This window comes from Lontra canadensis, unplaced genomic scaffold (assembly GCF_010015895.1).
Source record: "Lontra canadensis isolate GAN:19392208 unplaced genomic scaffold, GSC_riverotter_1.0 scaffold34, whole genome shotgun sequence".
Lineage (NCBI taxonomy): Eukaryota > Metazoa > Chordata > Mammalia > Carnivora > Mustelidae > Lontra > Lontra canadensis.
This window is the reverse complement of record NW_022631028.1, coordinates 3680006-3705681: the sequence shown is the minus strand read 5'-3', so window position 1 is coordinate 3705681 and position 25676 is coordinate 3680006. Positions and strand designations below refer to the sequence as shown.

At 41.5% G+C, this 25676-nt stretch overlaps 1 protein-coding gene across 3 annotated transcripts in view; it reads right to left on the bottom strand.

The window, feature by feature from the left end:
* Window positions 1–25676, bottom strand: part of SLC25A26 (solute carrier family 25 member 26) — a 129475-nt gene that overhangs the window by 8542 nt on the left and 95257 nt on the right. For all 3 annotated transcript variants that reach the window (XM_032867346.1, XM_032867345.1, XM_032867344.1), the window contains 2 exons: window positions 20091–20135; window positions 3074–3143 (listed from right to left, as the gene is read on the bottom strand). In XM_032867346.1, the coding sequence (XP_032723237.1) occupies window positions 3074–3143; window positions 20091–20135 (115 nt within the window). The remainder of the gene's footprint in view (window positions 1–3073; window positions 3144–20090; window positions 20136–25676) is intronic.

The following is a 25676-nucleotide window of genomic DNA, read 5'->3' as shown; positions in this document are numbered from 1 at the left end:
TGCTACCCAGATAAATCCTTCACCCTATTCTGAAATTTTTTTCTCTCCTTTTTATAAAACAAAACAAAACAAAAAAACACAAAAAAACCAAAAACTCATTTTTTTGAGTGTGAGAGCGCGGGGGATGGTGGGGAGCAGGAGAGGGAGAAAATCTTTAAGCAGACTCCCCACAGAGCACGGAGCCTGATGAGGGGCTCTAGCTCATGACTCATGAGATCATGACCTGAGTTGAAACCAAGAGTCGGATGTTTAACCGACCGAGCCACCCAGGCGCCCCATATTCTGGAATTTCAAGCCATGAAAATTATCTCTTTTTCTGTCCCTCCCACTCTTTCAGTCCTGCTCCCTCTTAGAAAATGTAAGCAGATGTTAATTATGAGAAACTGACCAAAGAACACTAGAATATTCTGCACATATCACTATAGTAGCAAATGTCATAATTACTTAGGTTGAATTGTAGATTTATATTTAAAAATTAACTTGTAGTGAGAAAGTTGGCAAAGTCATCCCCCCCCCTTGTTTAACCTCTGACCAGAAGCCAAGGGAATTTCTGAGCATGACGAGCCATCAACACCTCCAATCTCAGGGGACATTTTTGGATATTTGTGCCAAGTAGTTTATAAAACAAGCATGGGCACAGAAAAGTGCCAAAGATAGCACAGAAAATGGTTCATCCATGATGATTTAACTATTTTAAAACTGGAAAAGTGCACAAGGATGAACAATCTGATTTCTGATATGAGGGTGAGTCCTGTCACTGCCTTTGTGGCTAAGTGAGGCTGGAGAAGCTGGGCAGCGGGGGGAGGCCCTGACAGGCCTGGGAGGGCAGCCGGGGGCAGGAGCCGTTCCTCCACGGGGTGGAAGGCGCAGCGGCACCAGACTCCCACCGGCTACCACTTTTTCACAAGTTGGGGATATTTTTAAATTATATTTTAAAGGTTTTAGAATAGTTTTAAATCAACATAGGTTTTCAAATCGTAACTATATGCCTCACGATCAACCTACCAACTGAAATTTTAAAACAAAAGGGATATAAACAAAAATATACTTGTTTTCTCGCTTGCTAAGTACATGTGGATCTACATGCAATGGATTTTCGCAGACGCTGATGAACTGCTTCATTGACCAGAACCTCAACTGAAGAAATACGGTAGCGCACACAGAGGCGTTTCTAACTCTCCATGCTACCAGAGGTCATTACGTACGGACACTCTATCAATAGGTTACTCTCTCAGTGCAACTGTGAATAGGAATCAGTGCGATGACAGCTTTTTGTTTTCTGGGCACTGGTTGTTGCCACTGCAGCAGAAATCATACCTCTCACTGGGCAGTTCGGTGTCACGGGGTACAAGGACTAATACACACCCCACCCCACTGATGCCCGCAGTGGTCCCCGCTCCGGCAGGGAGGGGCGCGTCTATGTTACAGGTAAGGAAACCAGTGCTCAGGAAGGCCCCCAAGTCTCATTCCTTAGCTGGGGGCACAGCTGAGACGGGACAACGCTGTGAGTCCTGCAGGCGGGCCCCCACTGGGTCCGTGGCTCTGGGCCAGCCCCTGCCTGCGCCACCCTGCGGCTTCCAGCAGTCCCCGGAGCAAGCGCGCGTCGGCTGCACACCCCGGACCAGCCCCAGGGAGCCTACAGCACGGTGGATCGCGGGTGGAAGTCTCTCTTTCCCTGCTTCTAATCTAAGTGCTTATTACAAAGCATTATTCAGAAAAAGACACTGTAGCGAATGCACATTTCCTTCATAGAAACAATGCTTGTAAGCAAATCTTTGAATTAGCTACACTTCAGCAAGGGACCAGAGAATACACACTTCTTGCTTCATTCCCAGGGAAGTTTTATGGTATTGGTAAATTTACAAAGTGCCCTTCCTTATCCAGGGGTGACTAAATTTCCATAATGCTTACTTTGTCCCCTGGAGGGAGTAAAAAAAAAAAAAAAAAAAAATCACACATTTCTCTTAAGGACTGGGGAGTAAAGACTCTTGACCTCTGGAAAGTGAATCAAGACCACCTACTCGATGAACACAGCTAATGACGAAGTGTCATGTGGAAACAATTACTCATCATAATCAGTCTGAGCTGGCTTCATGTCTAGAGGCAAGATCCTTTTTGATTATCAATTCTAGAAGTCTAATGGGTCCAATTATTAATAAAGAATCCTATAAAATACATGTTGTCTGTTTTCCTCATCACTACAGCCAAAAAAAACAATCCAACAACCATGAGACAAACTGGAAAAGAATTATTTTCTAATAAAGTTGACATCCTAAAACTACCTATTTACTGGTGGCTACACATCGAAATTAGCAGTTTATGGTTTCTAGCAAATCTCCATTTCAATTTATTTCAACTATAATTCTAACTTACCTTTATTTGCAACTGCAAAATACACTTCTCTCTTTGACTGCTAAAACTAGCACTTACCTAATTTTTCAAAGCACCTGAGTTCTTTTTACAACCTCACTGGAAACTGCACACGGCTTAGTGATGAGTAACACAGTATTGCATATTGTCACTTTGCTCTTGGTTTAATGTCTAGAAAATGCCCAGTTGCTTCAATCTCCACCTTTCCTCCCCAGACCCTGTTGAGCCGTCAGTAAGTCTGCTGAGCAGCCTCGCTCTCCTGACAGCAGTTAATCGGCGGCGCTGTCAAACGCGTCACACAAACTGTGAATCATTGCCTTCTGCAAAAATCACTGAAACCCCCAAAGCAGGGCTCCAGGCAGACAGCTGCACAGTGAGCCCTACACCCATAGCAGGTCTCTGCCCACAGAGGGCTTTACAAATCATCTTTAAGATAATCCAAGCGCCTGAGTGAAGGCTTTAATAAAGATAAAAAGAAAAAGAAAAATTTGTCAAAAACAAATTGGTTGTCTTTCAAACAGACACCTTTTAAGCATTCAGGGTTTTTTTTCCCCCTAAGACACGCTCTCGTCTCAAACAACTAGTGGAACTCTCTTCATCTAAACAATCTGGAATTTCTAAAGAATGTTGTTTTTGCATAGTTAATATTTTCACATTTTTCTCCCCCCTTTGGTCTTTCCCAGTATAATATAATCCTTTGCACCTGCAAAAGCTCCACAGACTGCTGACTGCCAACAATCCACCACATGATCCTGCCTCCAGGACCACAGGGCCTGCGTTTAAGGAGAAAGAAAAATACAAGTTATTAAATATTTGAATTTATCGGAACCTCCTGTGGGTTAGCTCTGGGGATGGGAACTTAAGTGAGAAGCTATTTTGGTGACATTCCTCACTGATGACATAAGTGATTTTCCCAAGGACTTGACTGCATTCTAAAATAAGTCAAAGAAACAAGGGTGACAGCTATATTCAAGGGCTCGAAGGAAACAATTTTCAGGAAATATGTAGGATATGCACACACTTGTGCCTATGTGTACAAATCAAGATACAACTCTAAGACAATGTAACATTTTAAATATTTCCCATATATTTCTGAACATATAAGTAACGCAATTCACAAGTTAGTCCAAAGCAGTGTCGGCCACATTCCTCAGTCCTTTTTTTTTTTTTTTTTTTTTTTTTTATTTACCCATATTACACATGTTTGAAAGATGCTGATTCTGTTACATAAGTCTGGGTTTAAAATTTGGCAAAACACTTTTTTGCCCTGTTCACGACATAAGTTGAGGATTATACAAATCGATCCCCGTCAAGTTGCAAACTGGGCAAAAAGATGGCAGAGACATGGTGCCTTGCTCACCAAGAGCGGATGAACCAGCAGAAGACAAGACACAGTGACACCAGATGGTGAACCGAGCTCCGAGTCAGGCAGTGGTCTAGTCTCTGAACACGTGCTATAATACCCAATCCTCACAACCACCCTAAAATTTGGGCCCTGTTATTACCCACCGTTTACCCAGGCTTTCTAACAGCAGAGCTCGCCCTCCAGTTTTTTTGGTTTTATTTTATTGAGGTGTAAGTATGTGTCCAACTGTGTCCAATGAACTACACATATTTAAAGTATGCAGCTTGTTAAATCTGGACACATGCCCATGAAATCATGGCCATAATTAACATAGTGAACCCATCCATCAGCCCAAGCATCCTTCTCTGTCCTTTCTCTTTCCTGCCCTTCCTCATCGCACCCTAACTCATCTGATCTGTCGCTCGAGTTGGAGTTTTCCAGAATTTTATGTAAGGCAAGTGGACATTATTTTTTTAAACCTGGGTTTTTTCCTTCAGAATTCTCGTTAAGATTCCATGTCGCCATCTACACTGATACTTCATCCCTGCTTAACGGCTAAGCAGAACTCCATTGTACGAGAGATCATCATGTGTTTAGGTCTCTGCCTATTGAAGCGCATTTGGGAATTTCTCCAGTTGCTGGCTATTACCAAAAAAGCTATTACGACCATCTACATATATGTCTTTATAGGGACACATGCCTTCATTTCTCTTGGGGAAATCCCTAGGAGTGAAACAGCTGGATCTCATGGTAAGAACATGTTTAACTTGTTAAGAAACTACAAAAGCATTTTCCAAATTGGTTCTACCATTTCACATTCTGACCAGTTCCAGTTTCTCCACATCCTTCCCAACAGTATTACTGGGATTTTAAAATTTTAACCATTCTAACAGGTGTGTAGTAATATGTCACTGTGGGTTTCTTTTTAAGATTTTATTTATTTGACAAACAGAGATCACAAGTAGGCAGAGAGGCAGGCAGAGAGAGAGGGGGAAGCAGGCTCCCTGCTGAACAGAGAGCCCGATGCGGGGCTCCATCCCAGGACCCCGGAATCATGGCCTGAGCTGAAGGCAGAGGCTTTAACCCATTGAGCCACCCAGGATCCCTGATGTCACTGCGGTTTTAATTCATGTTTTCTTAAAGACCGATGTTGACCTTCTTTTAATGTACATTTATGCCATCCCTGTATCTTCTTCCTTTTTTTTTTTTTTTTAAATTAGAGTTCACACCCAGAGTGGAGCCCAATGCGGGCCTTGAACTCACAATGTGGGCCTTGACCCTGAGGGTCAAGACCTGAGCTGAGATCAAGAGTCAGATGCTTAACCAACCAGGTGCTGCTCCCTAGATCACCTTTAGTGAAGTGTCCGTTCAAATGTTTTGAACATTTTTTTGAATTTTTTTCAGTTACTGAGTTTGAGAGTTCTTTATATATTCTGGATACGAGTCATTTGCAAATATTTTCTCCTAGACCATGCCTTCTCATTCTCTTAACAGTGTCTATAAAAGGATAGAAATATTTTATTTTGATGAAGTTCAAATTATTTACGGATCTCACTTTGGTGAATCATCTAAGAAATCTTTGTCTAACTCAGGCCTTAATGCACCCGTGTTTTCTTCTAGAAATGTTTGGTTTTTAGGTTTTACATTTAGATCTACCACTCATTTTGAGACTGTCCTTCCTGCATTTTATAACTTGGATCCTTTGTCATAAATTAATGAACTGTATAACTTCTAAACTCTCCTTTCTGTTCCACTGATCTATGTGTCTGTTTTAATGCCAATACCCTATTGTTTTAACTACTACAGCTTTGTAATTTAGTCTGAAATCAGAGAAATTTTTTTTAAGTCCGACACCTAACTAAGCAAATCAGACATATAACAATGCGTGTTCTCTGAGGTCTCCCAACACCTCCTTCCACCTAACTGATGAGAATGATTACTCAAAAAGTATATTTATTAAATTCACTAGACTAAGAGTGCAGCTGCCAAATAGATTTTTGTGAACATCTCAGGAATGGAGAGATGATAAAAAAAATTACACACAGCCTTCTGAAGACAGTCTTGCCATGAGTGTCATACTACTGGTATCCTTTCAGTGAATGCTTCAATGTGTGCAAACATCTCTGTGCTTTTGTAGAAAGCATCATTGTCTGCGTAGCTTATACAAGCACTGGTGACAGCATAAGAAACCAAACAGGAGACCATCATCTTTTTACTTTTGAGATGGAAAAATGTATATTCTATCAGGCTATACAGCCAGTTCTATAACACCATTACTCACTTCAGTGACTTTTTAGAAAAGGAATGTGAAGCCTCCACTGGACTTTCAGTAATCACTGAAGGCCATCTTCCGTTAATCTATGGATATCTTTGAGCGCTCCGAAGAGCGGAGGTTTACTTGAAACAGACTTAAATACTAATGATTATGCTGAGTTTATAAGCAATAATAGAGAACTACTAACATGTCAATTACACGTCATACAGGAGGGGGGAAAATCAAAGATGTTATGCAATTCATCAATTCAACATTTACTGAGTACCTACTGGGTATCAGGCACTTTTCTCTTTTCTTTTCTTTTTCTTTTCTTTTTTTTTTTTTTTTAAGGTTTAAGTAGACTTTATTGTTACAGGAGGGCCCTACTGAGCAGGGCCTCATAAACCAATATACGTGGTCCCAGGATGTCACCATCGAGAAATGGAAAGGTCACGATTGAGGAAGAGGTCACTGTAATTGAAGGACATGATCCGGCCAAGAATAAAGCAGACATGATCAGGAGAGGCCATGGGTGGTCAGGTCACAGGGTGAAAGACAGGACTGCCCCCTTCACTCCCACTTCTTGTAGCTCTCCAGATGCGACAGGACCCAACCTATTGGCAGGAGGCGACAAAGGAAGCAGGCGGTGAGCCCAACAGCGACATCCATGGTCCCAAGCTCCTCCCGTGGCGGCTTGGAATGCATCTGGGCACGCTGCACTGGGAGCCTCCGGGTGAGACCCGCCAGGCCCCTCAGCAGCTGCACGGAATGACCTCAGGCATTTTCAAGGGGAAAAAGAACAGCCGTCCCTAGGTCTAGTATTTGACAGGGATACAGAGTGGGCAGAAAAGGCTGTAACAGCGGGAGGGGAGGTGATGGAGAAGGTTTCACGTAAGTGCCTGCTCTAATCTAGGAGGGAAAAAAATTGGTGTGGGGGGGGGCACCTAATCAAAATGCTTGGATGGCCGAAGACACAGTTTAAAAACAGAATCTCCATAGACAAGCGTAACTTTCCACTATCAACCTGGCCAGAATAATTTCGTCTAAAAATATATAAAGAGATCATTTCATATTTGAAAAGAAATCTCTAGAGCCAAAAGGTTTGGAATCAAGTCAGAAACTTCAGGAGCAAACACAGCATCAGAGAACGTAACAGCAAGCACAATAAACACTTCTCTAAAACCTACGTGGATTCTAAGCACTAAACACTGCACACACGTTAACTCACGCAACCCCATCTACAATCTTCTGAGCTACGTGCCATTTTACCTTCATTTTATAGTTGGGAGGTTAAGGCTCAGAGAAGTAAAGCAACTTGCTGAGTTTTAACGGGCAGGTAGCAGAACTGAAATGTGTCTGAGACAACCTGGTAATAAGTATACAAACACGAGGACTTGGATCTACGTTTATAGTAGTGGCATAGCAAAGAGAGCAGCGTTTGTAAGACACCTTACTTCCACATACATACCAGAGGTTCTTCTGGAATGATAGTAAGATATCCAAGTGAACGAACAAACTCGGTGACTGCCCCAAAACCACCTGCTTTAAATAACAGGACTGTAATTTTTTTTTTTTTTAACAAGGAATTATCTAAATAGAAAAACTGGAAAGTAAGAAGCCAAGCTAAAAAAAAAAAAAAAAAAAAAGATGTTATTTACAAATATTTCACTTGGGAGCTACTTTAAAATTCCTTAAACACCACCGTGGATAACAGTAAGAACCTAATTGGTAAAAAGTACTGTATGTGAATTATGGAAGTACTATGAAGTGACGATTTGCTTATATGTGTGTAGGGACCAGAGGATTGAGATCAACTGAAAAAAAACTGGTTGGGAAGACAGGAAAGGTTACTCATGGAAAGAGTAAATGTTATTGTGACTTTTCAATAATCTAAGAGTAGTATTTTTTTAAGATAATAAAGTATTTTTTAAGATAAATTCTGCAAAATGGAAAAAAAAAACACAGTGCAGGCAACAATATGAGTGATTACTAGTATTAATTATCACTTGCTGAGTACCTAGCATGTTCCAGGCAGTATGTTAAAGATTTTACATTTCCATTTTGGAAAATGTGTATTATCCACAAAGAAAGGAGTGGGGGCAGTGCTAAATAATGTTAAGTGACTTGCCTAAGGTCACAGAGATAGTAAGTGGGTGAGTTGAAGCTGGTTGGTGCCCCCTCAAAGCCACGGGTCTTGTAGACAGAATAATATATGAGCGACATTGTAAGAATTCCTCATTACTAATAAGGAAAAATAAGGAATAATAAGCTTGACTTCAGTAAGCTACATTACAATATATAAGTGATTAAAGAAAATATTTGGATGTCCGTAAAAGTTGTTTAAATCATGTGGGTTTGTAATGAACAATATTTTTAAGGACCTACCTGAACACCACAACATCTTAAATTGCTATAATTTCTCAATCTAAGTAAGTATTTCCGCTTCCGTTCAAAGTCTATGGTTTCTGCACAGGCAGACAGAGGACTAGGGCGTGTGGGGACAAGGGACAGAAAGCACGAATGTGAAGAACCACAGTGCTGGGGGCCTGAACTCTTCTGACGGAGATTGTGCACCAAAATAAGTAAGAATAAAAAAAGCGGATCCCTATACTTTACCTAGTATTGATTTACTTAACCCAGTTCAGGGTCCTAATTCCTTTCTTTTTCAGATAAAAAATGAAATTTTCAGATGAATCCCTACACACTTGCTAATATCTCAGGTCAATGAGAAATTTCAAGTAGAAGTAATCAGACAGGCAGGTATGTTCCTAATTCTGCTTCTGCATCTTCTTGTCTTTTGATTAGGAATGTCAGTAAGTGACAACAGGCAGGGACATTCACAGTAAAGCTGAAAGATTCTAGATGTGAACAAAAGTGAAGCATCTACTATGCTCACCATCTTATCCTCACAGCTGCCTGGGGTCTGGTGCACAGCTTACTTTCTACAACTTTTCTTAAGTTACCATACCATTGCTTGATTAGAAAATATTTCTAAGAGCCTTACAGAAAAGTCACAAAAATAATAGAGCTCCCATATACCCTTCACCCAGCTTCCCCTAATGTTGACATCTTATGTGACCATAGTACCATGATCAATACAGCAGACTAAAATAGAAAATATTACTAAAATAAGCCAGATAGGATTTCATCATTTATACTGTCTAAAGGTACCCAACTTTTAACAACGGCTTTTTAAAAATTAACATTATTTCTATCATTCAGTAGGATATTATAAGGAATCCAGAATACCTAGTGTATCACTACAAAACAATCAGGTTATCTTCATTTCCTGTCAGTCCTCACTCAGGGCTCAAGGCCGACTGAAGAACAACAGCATGATGTAATCTGGTTCCCGCCCCCCCCAACCCCTACTTAACCCCCAGTATAGTAATAATCAATTCAAAGGTTAGAAAGCAAACACCAGGCCCAATACTGAAATGGCTGCAAGTCCACACTTGGGTCAGGTGTTTTCTATTAAAGTATAGCCATGAAGACAAGGCTTTGTTTTTCACTTCAAAAGATCCACCCAAATGTACAGTATTGTCCTGTGAATGAGTAACAAATTGAAAATATGTGTTTTGGCTTTACTGTAGGAAAACTCAGTTTGGGACTTCAGCTGTTGTATTCAAAAGTAGTTATGTAGTTTCCAATTTTGCAAGATTATGAAACTTTACCAAATGCTTTCTGTGGTACAAGGATAGGAATGTGAACAGAATCATCTACGCAATTCCAAATTAATAATAGGAGATGGTAATTTACTTAAGACATGAGAAGAGATAATCCTCTGTGTAGGCCTTAGTGCCGTCAGTCTACCACCAGAACTTTCTAACTCAGGAGAGACACTCAAATGCTCTCCAGACAGTAGCTGACGGAGCAGCTGTGTGGCTTTTGCACACGCACTTGAATAAACGAAGCAACCGCTGCTTAAAGTGTTGTTTTTCAATTAAATGAATCGTCTCTCTGTGCAGTACTCGTATACTAACATGTCTTAAAGAGAGATTTCCAAAGCAAAGTTTTGAACCAAAAAAATGGACAGAACGAAGACTTTATTTAGTTAAGCTTTCCCTTCTGCCAGACCATGGCTCTAGTAATATCAGCAAGTGGCTAAGAGGCTAGAACGGGTTCCTCCTACAGAACTAGTTTTCATAACGGCAGGTAGCTTTCCCTACCTGACAATCAGCGATCATTTACATACACAGGCTAATGGTAGTTATAACGGCAGCTGGATTGAAAGCATTCTGAGATGTGTCAAAAGCACGAACTTTGTGTGGGTTGATATGTTGTGTGCCTAAGCTGTGGTTCGTTGAGATATTAAGATACCTGCCTTCTCGATGAGTCAGGTGGTGAAGATATTAAGAATCTGTAAGAAAGGGGTGCCGGGGTGGCTCAGTCAGTTACAAGTCTTCCTGTAGCTCAGGTCATGATCTCAGGGTCCTGGGACTGAACCCCACGTCGGGCTCCCTGCTCAGCAGGAGTCTGCTTCTCCCTTTTCCTCTGCCCCTCCCCAAGCCTGTGCACACACTCTCTCGCTTTCTTGCTCTCAAATATATAAAATCTTTAAGAATTTGTAAGAAAGGGGGCATCTGGGTGCCCTGGTTGTTAAGCATCTGCCTTCGGCTCAGGTCATGATCCTGGGGTCCTGGGATTGAGCTCCACATCAGGCTCCCGGAGCTCAGTGGGGAGCCTGCTTCTCCCTCTCCAGCTCTCCCTGCTTGTCTTCCCTCTCTCTGACTCTATCAGAAAAATAAATAAAATCTTTAAAAAAAAAAAAAAAAGAATTTGTAAGAAAGTCTTTAATAAATGTGCTGATAGTTAAAGGGAAAGAAATTTCATTTATTATTTTTTAAAGATTTATTTATTTAGGAGAGAGAAACAAGAGCATGGCAGGAGGGGGAGAGGGAGAGAGAGAATCTCAAGCAGACTCCAAGCTGAGTGCAGACCCTAACGTGGGGCTGGATCTCATGATCCTGAGGTCACGACCCCAGCCAAAACCTAGAGTAGGATGCTCAAGTGACTTAACCATCCAGGCACCCCTCATTTATGATTCTTGATCAAAAGCAAGATGGGCTCAAATGTTAAGTTGCTTAGTAATATTTAGGATTTATAGATAAAAAGTATTATTTTGGGGGTAATATGGCTAAATTTTACTAGAGGAATTTTTATTCTGATTGGGCTTTCTTTGAGCTTTCTGGATCTGTGGTTGGATGCCTTTTATTAGCTTTGGGTAGGGACAAAAAGTCCCATTTTGTTAACATATCTAAATGTATCACTAACAGTTAAAATAAAACAAATTACTGCAACTCATGCTCATGATATAGATTGGGAGTCAACAAAAAAAGGTATGCTTATTTTTAATTATTCTGCCTGCAAAGGCATATTTGGCTGGCTATATTTAAGTACAGAACAACTGTTTTAAAAGATTTTTATGGTTAAAATGAAAGAATTAAAGGACTGCACCGATAAGCCCCATTTATCTGGGAACAAATCCCCTGGCAAGCCTCTATCCTTAACACCACCAGAAAAATATAAATCACAATGAGTCACTGCTTTCATTAACTTTCAAAAGTTGTCTCATCTCAGCCCTAATTCTCTAGGATAGGGAGCTCACCACCTTCATCTCCAGAATCCCAGAGGGCCATGCACAATTCCTCATACAAAGAAGGTGGGCAAGGATTTGGTACCTCGCTGAGGACCTACAATGGTAAGCAGTGTCTGATAACTGCACCACGTGTAAGGAACAGGGAAAGATAAGAACTGGGCAAACATAACCCCAAATTTTCATTCTTGGCTCAGCAGAAAACAATTTAAACCAGGAATGGCAAGTAGGTTGCACCTCTGTAACTCAAAGTGAGGTAGACAGGCTTTCTGGCAAGCTGTGCTGTGGTTCCAAGGTTCTGTTTAGGTTCAGCTGGATGGAGGGCTCCGATCAACCGAGGACGTCTGCCGAGATGGAGCGGCTGGAGCAGCGGCCACGCCAGCCCAGGGCAGCGTCAACCAGACAGACTAAACAAGCACCAAAAATGCTCACAAATAACCAGAAAGCAAGTCTAAAAAAAACAAAAACAAAAACAAAAACAAAGCTAACTCCTTTTTTCCCATTTTTCAGAGGAGGTTGCATGTGAATCTAGAGATGGGTCCTTTGAAGTCAAATACTGCCAAAGTTTTCTATCCCGAAAGGAACTGGAATCATTATAGGCATTTTTTGAAGTGCTTCTGAATATATATCTATGTCTGATAATTTGATTACACTAAAGTCTGGCTAACTCCCCTCTTTTCTCACACTGTCTCAGCCAAAAAAAGTCAATATGACTCATCACAGTCATCTTCTATCTGATCCTATTTATCTCACAAACTTGCCTAAGTAGGAGATAAATGTAGTAAAAGCAAGAAAATAAAAGAGGGGGCGCCTGGGTGGCTCAGTGGGTTAAGCCTCTGCCTTCGCCTCAGGTCATGATCTCAGGATCCTGGGATCGAGCCCCACATCGAGCTCTCTGCTCAGCAGGGAGCCTGCTTCTCCCTCTCTGCCTGCCTCTCTGCCTACTTGTGATCTCTCTCTCTCTGTTTCAAATAAATAAATAAAATCTTTAAAAAAAAAAGAGAGAGAGAGAGAGAAAGAAAGAAAATAAAAGAGGAATCCTGGTATGCTTTTTATTGTTTTTGACAGAAGGTCCTGACCCCCTCCCCTTTAAGCCGTGGCACTGGTGAGGCAGGGTTAAACCTGACCTTCAATAACGGTACCTGCATGGAATGTGCTGGGCCTTGTCATCACTGCGGCTTCTCAACTGCAGGTACCGAGGATGATGGGCACCCGAGTGCACAAGCTGAACGAGGGCTGGGGGAGGAACCCAGAGTTTCAGAAGCCGCACCCTTTCTGCCACCCTCTCAGGGCCCTGGCTACAGAGGACACTTGTCCTCCTCAAGTTTTCCATGATGTCTCCTTACAAGGTTTTCCATGATGTCACTACTTGCCTTGGACAAACTACACAAAACAAGAACTTTCTAAACATTTTGCTTAAGATTGAATCCCACTTAAAAGGAGAAGGAATTTTTTATTTTCCCAACTCCCCTAGTATGGAATCTCTCTCCCTCTATCTCAGTAACCTTAGAAACAAGAAAATGTCACTGATTACTTCACAAATTGAATCAAATAACACTGTAACATTCTAATTTTTCTTTTTGCACAAAGTGTCCCGTATCTTCCATGATGCAAATTAAGAACTCAAATGCTCTTGTAGTTTTGAACTGTTCAAAGATGTCTGTTTCATTGTGTGACTTTATTAAAATCCTTAGCAAAAATCCTTATCACCTTAGACTCCAACTCGACTAGTGGCCTGGACAGAAAAGAATTACTTTGCTCTTATTTTCAGGTGTTTTCTTCCCTTAAATATGCGTTAATATTTAATTTAGGGTACAAGCTTAGTGCAGCAAAAATCACATACATACGCACTTTCCTGCTTCTCATTCCCTTCGCCATCTTCAGGATGCCTTTCTTAGGAATCTCTGTTCTGATCAAACATGTCTGTGCAGACATCAGAAATCAAACGGTGTACACAGAGACAATGAGCACTGAGCCGCCACTACACTATTACGCAGACTGCTGAAAAGCATGGGAGAATTTTGTTGTGGGTAGGGGTGGTGATGGACATTTTAACTATTATCAAATTAAGAATCAAGAACAATAGGCAAGTTACTTACTCTTCAATTTGAATAAAAACTGCTTTATACTTTTTAAAAATATTTGCTTAAAAATACAGAGTACACATGAAAAATCTAAGTCAGTGCTTTATACATTGTACTATGACTAAAAGAATAATCCACTGGCCTCTGATTTCTAACACAAAGCTATGATTTCATCTTAAAAAATCATCAGCATGGTGTCATCGTCTTACATAACCAAGATGATTTTTTTCATTTTGCTTCAACAGCTGCATCTGAACTCAAAGCCCGCATTTCTCCTGGTTACTGCTGTGCAACTATTTAGAACTGCCGGCATTCTTAACAATCCGCTAAAGTGCACTACACGCTTCTGTTCGATATTCAGATGATACAAAAACTGTAACACTCTTACAGGGAATTTTATCGTTTCCTTCCAAAATATGCCTACTGCCTCCCTAAAGTTCAGTAAGAGTAAACCTGCATGTTATAGCTGTGAACATCCTTCTAAAAGAAATTATAAATCACACAGTTAACGTATACGGTTATCCAACTTTGCACTGAAGTTGAAAAAGAACGCATGCTAACCTTCAAACAGTTAGTGAATTGTTATAAACACCTGCTGGGTAAAAGACCTGTAAAACATATAAACGTGAATATGAATAATCAGAAGACAAAGTTGCTCCCCCCAATGAGCAAGGAGCTGCAAGAAATGAAACACAGACATGTGGGAAAATGTGGTCTGGCCGCACTCAGCACCACGGGCTCCCCGTGCTCACCCTCGGTGGGTCACCGAGCTGACTCCCGGAGTGAACACTGCGCAATCCCTGCCCAACGACAGAGCCACGGACGCTGGGAGAGCCGGTCTTAGAAATACAACAGCCAGTGTTTTTAAGCTTTATGCTATCAAGTTAAGGAATCAACACAACTTGCAGAAATGCCTAAATAAGCAGATCTGACGTAACATGACCTCAACTTTTTACCAGCCGTTGAGCTCACGAAACAGCAAACACGTTACTGAAGACATGACGTGTTATGTGCACGGCTACATGTAAAATGGCTCAGCGCATCAACTCAGCATTCAGACGGCCTGGGTTCAAACCCTGGCTGTCCCCTCTAGTATCTAAAACACCTGTGGCCTTGGGCAAGATGCTCGAACTCTTCCTCAGTTTCCACACCTACAAAATGCAGACAGTAACAGCACCTGTGTCAGAACCATGCTGAAGATGAAGAGGAGATAATCCGTGGGAAGCGGTCAGCATGGCACCCAGTATCCTGTAACTCTGAGCAGTTCAGTCCTATGGTTGCTTTTGTTACCAGAGTTACGATCACTAACAATGTTACATGGTGAAAGGGTGCTGGACAGGAAGCCAAGACTTGGACGACCAGATGAAAGACAACCTCTCCGAACCCCCTCTTTGTTTCATGGGGGTGACCACGGGGCCTCCCACCCTGGGTTGTGCATGATGTGGATGCGATGGCTGGCAGACGGTATCTGCTCAGCACCAACGGGGGTCTTTTCTAAGGCTTCAGGTGATACAAGGGCATAACTAAAGACACTGTTACAATGCCAGGGAGGGAATAAACAGGTGCTATAATTACTCAGGAGGGACGGGGAGAAGAGACCTTCGAAGAGGGGTGGAAAGGGAATGTCCCTCCCTCTGCAGTGACACGTGGTCTAAGGCCTTGGGAAGAAGGAGGTGGCCATGAGCTAGAATGAAAGCTAACAAGAAAAGGCATTTTCATCACTCCTCTTCACCTCTCTATCCCCAGACCCTAGAAAATGCCTGGCACGCAGCAGGCACATGACTGAGTAGTGCTCAGTGTGACAGTGTTAGAGGGAATGAATCCCGAGTATTCCTGGCAGAGAGCACAACTGACGTGAGGGTCCCGGTTAGGCAAGCACCACCTTCACGTGTCCGCAGAGAACGGAAGGGAGGCCGCAGGGCTGTGCGAGGAGGCGGTATAGGCTGGAGTGCACTGGGAGCGCAGTAAGGGATAAGACGGGTAAGGGAGAGGGGACCAGGGGACAGAGGACTGTATCAGCCATAGTTTAAATGCTAGGTCTTTTTCTTCTTTCAAACAGATGCCACCAAAGGGTTTTGTAGACAGTGGTACCATCTGATTTATTTCCTTAAAAGAGCACTCTGGCTGCTCTCAAGAGAGGACATTCTAGGGAAGAAAGAATGGAAGCAGGGAGACCTTCTGAGGAGCCAAAGCCAATGTACCAGCTGATGCAGGAGGTGTGTCAGAGGCTTCAACGCCAGCAGCGGACTTGCATACAGGCTGGGTCGTGTTGAGGGGTAAAGGAGAACCGTGGAGTAACCGTAGCTTTCTACTTTAGCAAGCAACAGATACCTGTGCTAGTTACGGAGACGGCAACCACAAGGAAGGAACAGGCTGGGGAGAAGGAGAATAAAAGCCAAGAGTTCTGTCCAAACTGGATGGCGTGAGACACCCTGAGCAAGAATGTCAACTAGGAAGCTGGCTGCACAAGGCTGTGACTTGGAGGAGGTGGTCTGTGATAGAGCCATAAACGTGCAAGTCACCTGCAGGAAGACAGTATCCAAAGCCAAGGGGACAAGATGAAATAATAACTGATAGGTCTTTGTCGGGTAATAACCATGTAATCGATCATGTTTCTCTTCCGGTTGGGCTGCCAGAAAGTTCCAAACACAACATAAATTTCAGGGGGAAATTATTGTCTTATTAGAGATTCTGGATATGATAATCTACCCCCTTCTACTTTTCTTTTTCTTTATGGTGTCTAGTCTTCTTTCGTGCAAACTCTCGGTCTACGTACTGTGAGATAGGAGAACCAGAAGAAATGAGGCAGTACAGTGACGTTACTGGGGGAGTCAGGGAGACTGGCTCCCACATTACCTTGAGAAGTCTCCAATTACAGACCCAAGACCTTAACATTATCTGGCACTCTGTGCCTCTCTCAATGACTCCAAGCTCCTCAAAAGCATGAACCCTCTTACTCGTCCTTGCATTGCTATGAAGGGACCAATGTCCAGCTCAAGAGTACGCAGGCACTACATGGGGTGTTCCCGACGTCTGTCACAGATCTGTAAATGCGGGGGGGCTGAGGCCTTGCTCCAGTCCTCAAAAGCTGAGGTCTAAATTGTTTTAAAGATAGCATAGTGTGCGATTAAACACCAATAAGCAATGCACACAAATGTGAGGTAAGATAGGGTAAAGCTTCGGGGCCTGGATTGGAAAACTTCATGGAAGGATAAAAAAAAACCAAAAACCCAAAACTGCACTGGCTTTGGAAGATGCGCAGTGTTTGCACATGTGGAAGCACACTTCAGAAAGCAGCCAAGGAACAGAGGCAGTGAGGAGCCCATTCTGGCTGGAGGGAAAGAATTTTGAAAAAGTATGGGGAGGGGGAAGGGAGCTGGAAAAAACAGTGAAGGACACAGTGTGGACATGCCCCTTCAGGAAGTTATACATTTCCGAGATCTTCAAAGAGATGTTTACGGAAGAGCACACAAATTCAATGTGTAGAATGGATAGGAAAGTAGAGAAACTGTCAGGATTTAGTCTAGGCTCACGTTAATAAGAATCTGATATAAAGGAGGCTACAGGTTCCAAAAAGTCAGAGTCCACCAAAACTTGGTGAGTGATGTGATATGTATAGAGAGAAAGAGATCATGAGATGATTATTCAGGACTTGAGACCCACCGAGTCAGATTGTAGTGTGATTAACAGAAACAGTGGCAGCAGGAGGAAGCAATTTCAGAAAAAGATAATACCTTTAACGGTAGGCAGAGTAAGTTTCAGAGGACAGTGGCCATTCTCTGTGTCCAGGCTCCCCCTTCCCCTTGCAGCATAATGTGTACGCAACCTGCTCAAGTTTTTTTGGAGAAAAATCGTCTGAAGTAGCATTCTCACATAAACATAACAGAGAAGTTCTTCCACATGCTACAATCTCTCCGTGGCTGCAAAAGCCAACTTGAATGGATAAAATCATAAACATAAAAATAAAAGAGGTGGCTCCAATGGTCTACTTCTACAAAGTACCGCGAGTTCACATTTAGATTTTTAAACAAAAAACCACTATGTGAGAAGATGCTGAGCCTTGCTGAGCCGTAAGAGAGCTGCAAATTAAGAACACAGTGAGATACAGGAACACAATTATTAGAATGGCTAATGACGTTTCTTTAATCTAATGACATAACAAACAATGACGTGGCGGCAGAGCACCTGGAACACACTGCTGCAGAAGGGGACGGCCACTTCGGAAAACAGCCCGACAGCTAAACTTACTAACTTGCTAATTAAACTTATACTTTCCCTATGACCTCACTCCCAGGTACCTACCCAAGAGAAACAAACACACGTCCCCATACAAATACCTATATGCAAATTTATAGAAGCTTTATTCATAATCATAAAAAACTGGAAACTGAAACGTGTATCAAGTAGTAAAGGGATAAATTAACTGTAGTACCTCAGTATAATGGAATACTACTCGGTGACAAAAAGGAACAAACTACTGGTGCAGGCAAAAGTATGAATGAATCTCATAAGCATATTAAGTGAAATAAGCCAGGCACAAAATGCTATATGGCATACAATTCTATTTACATGATATTCTGGAAAAGAGAAAACTGTAAATAGTCTGTTATTTTGGTAATGGTGGTGGTCAAAACTCATAAAAATGTACATTCACAAAGGGTGAATGTTCCTGTATCAAAATTACCCAATACACCTGACTTAAAAAACTACAGCATGCTGCTGCCACTGTTTCTGTTAATCACACGATACTAATCTGACCCGGTGGTTTTCAAGTCTTGAATGATCAAAAAACAAAAAAACTACAGCATTTTAGCATGCTCAAAGCCAACTGTTAAAATGTAATATTATTATTTATGATTGCTCTGAAAAGTTCTAGATATTTCTTAACTAGCTAGAATGCTACAAATGTCCTTAATGCTGAAAAGAAGCAAACCCCATGCTTTTTCCCTCTTCAGGCCTCAAAACGTTCCTATGCAAAGATAGAGCGTAAAGATGTTAGCAGTGTGCAGAAGCTGCGTGAATGCTGGTTATTGAGACGCTAATAAAGCAAGTCTTGTTTGCTGGACAGCTGTTGGCTCCATTGTTCTTTGGTCACACACAGAAAAGGAAAGCTGTTATGCTCATGGAATGTGACCTTCTCATTGGAGAGCTGTTACATCATGCTCAGAAACACTGCCTAAGACATCCATCTTCACCATGTACCACCAAGAAAATGGTGAAAACAAAAACAATGAAAGACCCAAGAAGCTATATGTAAAGTCTATTGATAAAATAAGCTGTGCTACTTAATACTTAAAGTCAGATCAGTTGTGAGAAATATTGGTTGATATAGAATATTCCAGAGTTTCTTTTTTATGAGTAAAGTTTTGTCTCATCTTATTATCCTTAGCATATAAACTCCTAGTGCAAATATTTTTTTTTAACTTTTCAAAAGACATTTTGTATGACCAGGCTTTGATTACTAATTTCATACAATTATGAAAGTAATTACCTTTTGTATTATCAAATGCCTACCTAGGCACTTTGCCATTTTGCAGTTTGGTCATTTATAAACCATTTCCACTCGGACAGGGTTTTCAGCTCTTCTGACAAGTATGCACAGCGACACACACATGTTCCATCACAACCCAGTACTGAGAGGCATGTGCACATGTGCGAGCAACGCTGAGGTTTTACAAAACAAGACTTATCCTGACCACGTAAGATGTTCTCTATTATTTCCATTCGTACGGATCTTTAAAATGCTGTCAAATAACCACACAATCCATATCATGGCCCGCCATTTTCAAAACCATTGCCACAGAAGATTTTAAAAAAGAAAAACATTTCATCATGTTTTAAACACAGGCTTTTAAAAATTAATCATCCGTTTTGAAACAAACGAGTGACCTTCCCTGAGGCTGACTCACCGTCATCCCACTCTGTTCCCCCTGGGGAATCCCACGCGTGGCTGGCGTGAGCAGCAGACGTGGAAGGGGCGGTCGGAGCCCCCGCCCCGCCGCTCCCGCAGCAGCCAGCCACTACAGGTGGGCGGAGGAGCCCTCGGCAAGTGCAGGCCTACAAACAGTGGGGGGCCTTGCTTTCTTTCCATTCACACACGTTGCTATTCCTTAACCTCTCTACATGCACGCGCAAACACACACAGAATGAAATACAATTCAACCAGGAAGAAAAAGAGTTGCAGGAGAGAAGAAAGTAGGTTTTTCCTTAACATCTGCGGACTTCAGTCATGCCTGCTGTGTTCGTTTCCAGTACCCTGGGTACAAGAACAAGTTTAAAAGACCGAACTGGCATGTAAGTCACAAGCAGAAAGTATTTTTAACTATCAAGAATTTTGAGTTTTTAAACTGTTAGTCAATATTATATTCTGCTAATCCACACTGAAAATGGTGGGCATTTATAATAATCAGAGAGACATTTTACATGAAGACTGAAACTTACTTTTAAGGACTCCCACAAGGGAAACTGGACCAATGAGAAAGGAATCTGAAAAGAAAAGAAAAAAAAAATCAAATAAATTAGGAAAGATCCGAGTTTGCCTACGACTACTATCACGAACCTATAATTACTATTCAGAAACCTTAGTTCATCTTGACTTTATGTATGTAATAAAGCGAACATTAAATTTATAGGTACAGTAGACATAGTTTTCAAAAAAAAAAAGTTAAGCGGCAACTGCCTATAGACTTCTGTGAACTCTCTGAGCCCAAGAGACATAAAATGATGGTGCAATTCCCTTTTGAAACAAAAAGAGAAGCACGATACAGAGATCTGGCTACCGAAATGACAAAATAAATATTTCCTATCACAAGCAATAAAGACTTTAAAGACTTGACATTTTTCTGCTGAAGAGCTAGAGCTGTCTACTGCTTAGGAGGCCAAGTGTTAGAGTCTGAAACAGAAACAAGGAGAAGGAGGGAGACGAAGGGGGAGAGGGAAGCAGAAGGATCAGGGTGAGGGAGGAGGAGACATGGAGGGAGCGGAAGAGGGAGAGAAGGAGCAGAAGGGAAGGAAGAAGAAAAGGGAGAGCAGAGGAGTGAAAAGGGAGAAAAGAAGGGGCAGAGAGGGAGAGAAGGACAGAGAAGGAGAGGGAAAGGGAAGGAGTGGGGGAGGGGAGCAACAGAACAGTGAGGAAGACTTAGAAAGGGGAGGCACGGGGAGGGACGGAACAGGCAGGAAAGAGAAAGGAGGAGACACTTAGAAGAGGAGGCTGAAGCGGCACAGAGGTACAGAAGAGCCAGTGCGGCGTGGGTAATGAGTGCAAGAGCACAGGCAGGCCAGTGGGGTCCCCAGGGTAAGCTGGGAGAGGAGTGGCAAAGGGGAGGAATGCTAAGGACCCTGAGCACACCAGGGCAGAGTATCTGCAGGCAGCTGGTTAACAGAAGAGCGAGAACTACCAAACCCTTCTCATGCATTGGGCCCTGCGCTCATGAGCACTTCCAGAGCTTTATTCCATGCCTCTCCAGCGCCCTGTAGGACAGTTAGGTATGATCACTATCCTCACGTTACAGATGAAGACGAGGTGCGGGGACAGGGTGTAAAAGACACCCTATGAAGCCCGGACCACCTGACTCCAGGGCCTGTCTACTACTCTACCGAGAAGACATCTAAGTGCATTTATCTGAGCATAAATTCACCCCCAGTAGACTCTATTTGCTTCCTAGGACATCTTCTAAAATTCGAAGACAGAACCGCAACCGCACCTCCCTATTTCCCAAGACAAAATACCCAAACTCCAGTCAATGCCACCCACTTGCCTCTGTGACATCCAGTCCCTGGCCAAAAGGGCCGTGCGAGTCACGCGGCTCTGAGCAGGCCCCGGCCCCGCCCCTGTTCTCTGTGTGCAGCTCAGCTGCCAGGGAGAGTAAAACCCGGACTCTGAATGTTATCCACATGCATACGGTGTGTGAGTGCTTGAAGCGTGTGTGCGCTAGAGACCACAATTTGGAAGGCATTAATGGACATTCACACGAACCAAGGGCATTAAATTACTTCTGAAGCATCTATACTGAACCACAAATTAGAAGTCTAGCACCATCTGTCTTAGTCTGCTGGAGCGAATGATGGTCCTGAGCTTGAGAGGGGACACAGAAAAAAAATCTGTCTTCCCTTCAGGTAGGAAATGGTAGTAAGAGAAAAAAAATCAATGGCAATAGTCTAGTCTAGGCTGACAAAGTAGAATCTCAGAGAAGTCTACGGTTTGCTGTCTTCACAGTAGGCAGCACCCCACCCTGCATGCAAAATTCCACAAGAGGAGTGAAATTTAGTGTTTTTGTCACCAAAATGTGAAAGCTTCTAACAGAAAGTCCATTCTGAAACTAAAGTTCAATTAAATTATCTATACCCCCCCAAACTGACAGTATAATACTTTTCTAAAAGGTTTTCAAAACTTCAAAAAAAAATTTTATATATATATAGTATATAATAAGACATCCAAGAGGACTAACAGGTAGGTACTAGGATTATAGATGACTTTGATTTTCTTTGAACTCTCCCCTCCTAGATGTAAATTCATCACATTTTAACAAGAATGTAAATATTTCATATTTATAAGATGAAAAAAGGCCTTATACCTTATTGTAATGGTCCATGGTAGCTTTCCTTACTTCGTGATTAAAATAACCAGAGGCGCCTGAGTGGCTCAATTGGTTAAGCCGACTCTCGGTTTCAGCTCTGGTCACGATTTCAGGGTCCTGGGATCTAGCCCCACATCAGGGTCCTCACTCAGCAGGGAGTCTACTTGAGATTTCTCTCTCTCTCTCTCTCTCTCTCTCCCTCTGCCCCACCGCACCCACTCCTGGTGGCATGCACTCTCTCTCTCTGTCTCAAATAAATAAATCTTTAAATATAAATATAAATAACCTGTAAAATGTTATCTGCACTTTTTTTAGTACTTAATAATATTGGATTTAGTACTTAATAATATTGGATTTTGAATCCCGTAGACGAACATTTTTGCCAATTTTGCCCATTTTCCTCTATGAAAAGCTATTCATTAAACTGTTCCTTCAAATTTAAAGAAGTGATTTAAAAATCACACAGTTGGAATGGCCCAACTATTCCAGAGGGTATGTATCTTAAAAAGTGAGCCGACAGTAAATCCCAGCTTTACTCTCTAAAACGAGATTAACTGACAGTCTAAGGTAATTAAATGCACTGTAAATGCTAGAAATAATTAAATTTATTTCTGGTTTCTGGTAGTGAAATATCCCTTGTAAGATAAACTCCTGACGGGTAAAATTTTTCAAATATTCCTCAAGTCAAAATCCTATTGAATGCTTTCTGTCATTTACAAGACGAAGAAACAATAATGAAAATGTGTTCCACACATGTGGAAGGAGCACTGCCAGCAAGTATGGCTCCACGGCTTAAACAAACACTTCTCCCAACTTCTACAGAACATGGGCCTGTCAAAGAGCGAGCTCCCACCCCGTGTCTGGTTTGGAGTTACATAACAGTGATGTTTCTTCAAAACGCGGAATTTTAAACCCCAAACAGATGTAAGCTGTTATTCTAAAATGTTTTATAGATGAAGAAAATGAATAGCAGCACTCAGAGGTCTTATATTCCAAAACACAACACACTCCTTTTATTGCACCCAAAGTTACAAAATGGCTCACTGTTGTGACCTTTTTAATGCCTCCATTTAAGATGTTTTGTTTGAATAAGGTTGTTACGACCCAGGGCACTAATAAGTGAGCAGCAGTAAACCCAACTACCATCAAAGAGGCAGATGCAGAGGGGGAAAAACCTGCTAAAATCCAACATGGCTTCCACTTAGTAATAAACACAGCAATAATGCTGTACAATGGTGCATGTGAGGATTCCATGTGCACTAGATAAAATTAATATAGGTGTGGTGAGAAAGGGAATGACGTGTTGGGCATTACTAATGAAATAAAGAATTTACAAAATTACATTATGAACATGCTTTACCTCTCTAACTATTGGACCAGACTCATCACTGAAGCCAATTAATGCTTTTAACCCAGTGATCTTAAAACAAGTGCCCGTAACCTTACGGTTCTTAAAAAATAATGAAGTGATTTATAACAAACAAAGGGGATATAAAGATATGATTTCTAAGGCATTACTTATCTGTAAAATTCTATTTTTCAATGGAAAAATCACATTAGAATATCAACATTTTAAAAATAAGACTTGATTAGAAGCCGCAATGAACATGCTACATTGAATGCTCTAGAAAGCATAAGAACAAGAAAGTATATTTTAAAAGCTGTGAAACCCATTGTTCCTTGGCAGAAATAACCCCAAATTCCCTAGCAATAAGACAAAAAAAAAAACAAAACAGAAACTTTTTGCTAAGACCTCGAATAAGAAAGGGTTTGAAGTATAGCATGGGATTGGTAGGCCTGCCATCGCCCAAGAACTGGCCTGTTCCAATTTTCAAGGGATCCTACAAGTGACCCACGGAGATGTCCCCTTTTTGTTGCATTACAGTGTCAAAACTTCTGTGATTCATTCAGGGTTTTCCACTTCAGTGCTGCATCGGTAACAAAGCCGTTCTCCTCTCAAACAGGCTGTGCCTTTTCCCATTCAATCCCAGGGTTAACGAAGGACAAACCAAGTTGAAGACCTAAAAACCTGGTACTCCTAAGTGACTATTGTTCCAAAATTCAAAATTAAACAAAACAAGTGAGAGCCATTCAAATCTGGTCTGCTAGCATTTGACAGGACAGGAAAGAATTCCAACAGTCAATATATACTGATTTCTCAGTCGAACAACCATAATCTATTTATACACATTGTGTTTGGAGAAGAGAATGTCTACCTAATAAAGGAAATTAACATAAAAGTAGGGAAAATTTACAGTGAATTATTCCTTATGTTTATAAGAGATATTAGAAAGTCCTAAAATACCTTCTCAAAAAAAAAGCACAAAATAGACAAAAGAGTATCAAAATCTAATACAGAAAAGGAGATGTGTGTAAGTGGTTTGACTCTTGAGCAAATCTTTTAGAACTCAGCCAGGAGCTCTAAGGATATCACCAATCACTAACTCCATGTGCGAGGCACAGCAAGTCCTCAATAAATGTTAGCACTGAAGGTAATGATTTGATTTTCTTTCTGTGCATTCTACAGAATCGTCACAGGAATTGTGTCTGGGTGGAAGGCACTCCCAGGACATCAATCTACATATGAGTGGGCCAGTCACACGGCACCAGGATACAGCGAAGATAAGAGCAATGTCAAAGTAATCTATGATCCACTATACATCTAAAGTCCTAAAAACAAGTTTCACTCTTTTTACAAAATGAAAAGTATATATATTTGATGCTACTCCTGAAAAAAAATCTCATGAAGATAAGAACACAAGGGAACTTCCTCGATCTGATAAAGGACTCCTGAAAAATCCATAGCTAACACCATTCTTCAGGGTGAAAGACAATGTTTTCCTCTTAAGATCATTAACAACGCAAAAATACTCACTTCCATTCAACACTATACTGGAGGGTCTAGTCAGTGCAATCAGGCACAAAAACAAACAAAAAAAAGGACAAAAAGCATAAAAACTGGAAAGAAGTCCTTATTCACAAATGACAATTATTAGCCATGCTGAAAATTCTAAAGAATCTTAAGGAATCAATATACGAAAAATATCAATAGAATTCCTAATTACTAGCAGCAAATTAGTGAAAAACAAATGCTTTAAAAAAAATCTGCTTAAAGGTGAATTAAAATCGAATTTAGGAAAAAAGTTAACCAAAGATTTATAGGACTAATGTACTAAAAGTGACCAAACAGGGGCACCTGGGTGGCTCAGTGGGTTCAGAACCTGACTCTTGATTTTGGCTCAGGTCATGATCTCAGGGTTGTGAGATCGAGTCCCACTTCAGGCTCCACATTCAGCAGGAGTTTGCTTGAGATTCTCTCTCTCCCTCTGCCCCCACCCCCTGCCCATACCGCTCCTCTCTCTAAATAATAAAATCTTAAAAAAAAAAAAATTCAGAATATATATATTTTTAAAACTCCTATAGCTCAACATCAACAAAAACCTAATTTTTT